Raw genomic sequence first — 3,909 nt, forward strand, 5'->3', positions numbered from 1 at the left:
ATATAGTATATCAAACTTTACTCTTAAAATTATTGACACAAACATACTTCACAGGAACTTGACAGCATCACCTGTGTCATATAGTATATCAAACTTTACTCTTAAAATTACTGACATAAGCATACTTTACAGGAACTTGACAGCATCACCTGTGTCATATAGTATATCAAACTTTACTCTTAAAATTACTGACACAAACATACTTTACAGGAGTTGTACAACTTTATGCTTAATAGCTCTACCAGAACAAACATGAAAGGGGAGCATGCAAAACAATAAAGTGTTGAACTAAGCATTTAAACCTAAGAAGTAGAGAATATTCTTTTAATTTTTATGTTTTTATTGAAATGTACAAAGATTGTTTCCACTTGGTATTATTTTTTGTATTTTTTAAGTTCTTGAACTGATATAAACTCTTCAGTTTCATTATTTTATTTTTGAAAGTAATTAATTTTCTATTAGTTTATGTACAAAAAAGTAATTGCATATACTATAGTTTCCAGTTTGTTTCATTAGTGTACCATATTTTTTTTAAGCAGATAAGATTTAGGTATCACCAATTATTCTCCTGAAAAAAGAATTTGAATGCACTTGAGTTTTGGGTCTCATTTCAAAACCATTACAACAGATATATATATATATATATATGTATTAGGTAATTTTTGTAAGTTATCAAATGCCATAAAATAAATGTGTAATGAATGTAGTTGATGTTACAGACTGAACTATTAGTCATTGTTTATAATACCCAGGTGATGAATATTGCTCCTGTGTTAAAAGATACAACCAACTAAGAAGAGAGTTTGAGAAAAAGATGGCCCTTGCTTGCCAGGTAGCCATTTCCTTTATATTTGGTTATGGAATATTCACTATAAAAATAGATGAATTCATACAATAATAATTTCTTTTTAATTAATACTTCTATCATGTAGTTCTTTTTTTAGTAAAAACAGTCTATAATTTGTTCACATTGGTATGAAAACTAAACCATAAAACAATACATTTTATTTTTTATGAGAAAACATTCTAAGTTTTGTAATATTGTTAAAATTTTGCATTTATCTATTGTGCTGGCCTCCCATGGGAAACCTTTAAAAACCTATAAATGTTTTAAAAGTATATAAATTTGAAAGTAAATCTATTTTTTCTAACAAAACTCACTGCCACAAAATACTGTAGTTGTGGTATTACCATAATAATTGAATACAGTTCTTTGAATTAGAATGATTTTACAGAATTTTTATTTGGAGGAATAATTCAGACTTCATTATCAGCATTATTAGAACTTACTTGGTAAAATCATAACATACAATGTGGTGGATTTTTTCATGGAAACTGTACAGGTGGATATAAAAAATCACATTTATTATTAGTCAAATATAAATTATTTATAGATATACTTAAATCTGTATTTTGGTTTAAAAAAAAAAGGAAACTTAAAAGATTATTTTTGCTATGGCTCACTGGGAGACCTGATTTTTTCATGATGTTGTATTCATCTTATCATGTTATACTTTAAATTTTAATTTTTTTACTGACAAAAAAGATACACTGAAAAGGTTCTAATGAAATGAGTACTTGTCTCAAAGTAGTGTGTTCCATTAGAATTATTCTAATTTATTTTAAACATGTTTTTCTTAGACTTTCCAGCAAATAGAGGAAGAACATTTACAACAGATGAAAAAATTCCTTATAAAATACAGTCAGGTGCTTGAAAATTGTTACATACTTATAGGCCAGGTGAGAATAACTATTTCATAATCTCACATGTTTTTGCATTGTGTTCCATAATATTGTTTAATACTACAAATATTATCTTCTTCTTGCCAAATATACATTTTAATAGAAAAATAAATGTAATGTATACTGTTTTGAATGACATGAGTAATTGGCAGATTTCAATTCAACTTAAATAAACATTTTAAAACTCCCTCCTATGTTTATGAACCTATGCTTAATCTTAAACCATCCAATGTCTTCTCTAAAGTCCAGATTCTTAACAAAAAAGGTAATAGATGAAAATCAAAGCCTTTTGATCAATGGAGTGCATTTATTTATTTGAATTTCTTTACTCTCTTATTTTGAGTTTGTTTGAATATGTTACATTTTATTGTTGTTATTATGAATTAAAAATGATAATGTTTTTTATTATGTTGTTTGAATTTGAGATGTATTTTTCTGCACACATTCCTTTAACCTGCTTGAAATCAAAGACAGTGAAATCATATTCACCACAGTTCACCTGTTGATGCCATGTTAATCTCATGAAATGTTTTATAGTTTTAAGAATTTTTCACTTTGTTGTTCATAAACAAAAATTGTTAGTTTTTGTATGTATTTTTTGTCTGATTTCAAAAGTAGTTGAAATTGTTTCAGATGTTTAACCAAAATTACTATTTAGTTGTAAGTTCATATATTTTCCTGAGTGGTTGAAAGATGCTGAACTGTTATTCACTTTTATATCAAATTAATCTTGTTAGAATTTTCTTTACCTTAGTTTCAGTGTAATGTAATATAAAGTATCTCACACTGATTTTTTTTCTTCAGTGACTTTCTATGTCATCAACAATAAAAGAGCAAGGTGATAGTTATTTTTATTTTCTGCTTCAGATTAATCTGGTCTTGTTAGAATGTTCGTGAGCATGAGGGCTTATAATGCTAAAATTCAGGTTTTGATACCTATAGTTTGCAGAGAACACATAGCCCACCGTGTAGCTTTGCACTTAACAAGAAACAAATGTTCATGAACTCAGTGTAGATGAACTGATCAGTTGGACTAATTGATCTTGATGGTTAGGATCAGTGTTATTTCTTAAAAGATAATTTTATGGTCACAATTTATAGAATAAGCTAGAAGCTATAATGAATATATTCATTCTGATACGGTACTTCCCTCTTCTCACACGATTAACTATTCTTGTTCATTGCTGCTCTCTATATGCGAACTTTTTTATTATGCATGCAACAAGTCTTCCACACACCCCTTATTCATCAGGCATAACTTTTCCATCAATAGGAGAATAGTACACTCACGTGATGTATGTGACTCCATCTGTGTGCCTCTTCTGAACTGTCACTTGGACATCTTTCTTTTTTCATCTTGATTAGTGTTTGAAATTGAAGTAGTTTTTGAAGTGGTTTAATTTCACATACTCTGTTTATTTTTAAAGCATTCAGGTTCAGTTACTCTTGTTTTACTCACATTCATTTCCTCCTTTAAATGCTTGGTCGAATGATACATTACATTCGACAGAAGCTTTACCACAGGCTACAGATACTGGTGACCCATCGGGAGATTTGTCTACATTTATTTGTAGAGAGGTTAAATGTTATGTGGGTTAACCTTTATATCCAGACATGCCCCACTGGGCAGGCTGACAAGGACTTTTAACCAACTGTTTCCACTCCTGAATTTGCTGTGCCTTCCCGTACCCTTCCTGAGAATTCTGTTTGGCCATCCACGTTTTTTTCAGACTTTACTTCATACGTATGTTTTATACCTTGCTTCTATATCTTATGACCTGCATGAATATACTTCCCAACCCTTTGGTTTTTTTCCCCATCATTCTGGTTCATGCTGAACAATTTGCCTCTCAGTTGGGCAGTGATGTTAGTATTCCTCTTCACCCACAGGCTTCAGATCAGTCTGCCCTTGCATATCATAGGGCTAACTGTCCATATCTCAACCAACTACTGTTGGGTATGGTTTTACCCATCTGAGGGGTGGGCTCCAAATCTCCAGTTAGTCTCACCAATGTCCAATTTTCCTGCCTCCATCTTACCCTCATGACTCTTTTGCAGTACCTTTCCACAATCCATCTCCTATCTGAGGCTCTTCACAGAAATCTTGAGGGTATTTTCTGGGGACATCCTCTCCCTCCTTACCTCCATGTTTACTTGCTTGTCACT

General features: G+C 30.8%; 1 protein-coding gene across 1 annotated transcript in view; it reads left to right on the forward strand.

Moving 5' to 3' along the window:
• Positions 1-3,909, forward strand: part of LOC106460725 (F-BAR domain only protein 2-like) — an 89,526-nt gene that overhangs the window by 29,803 nt on the left and 55,814 nt on the right. Inside the window, exons 8-9 of the mRNA XM_022387502.1 lie at positions 753-832; positions 1,642-1,740. Of these exons, the coding sequence (XP_022243210.1) occupies positions 753-832; positions 1,642-1,740 (179 nt within the window). The remainder of the gene's footprint in view (positions 1-752; positions 833-1,641; positions 1,741-3,909) is intronic.

Source organism: Limulus polyphemus, unplaced genomic scaffold (genome assembly GCF_000517525.1).
Source record: "Limulus polyphemus unplaced genomic scaffold, Limulus_polyphemus-2.1.2 Scaffold823, whole genome shotgun sequence".
Classification (NCBI taxonomy): domain Eukaryota; kingdom Metazoa; phylum Arthropoda; class Merostomata; order Xiphosura; family Limulidae; genus Limulus; species Limulus polyphemus.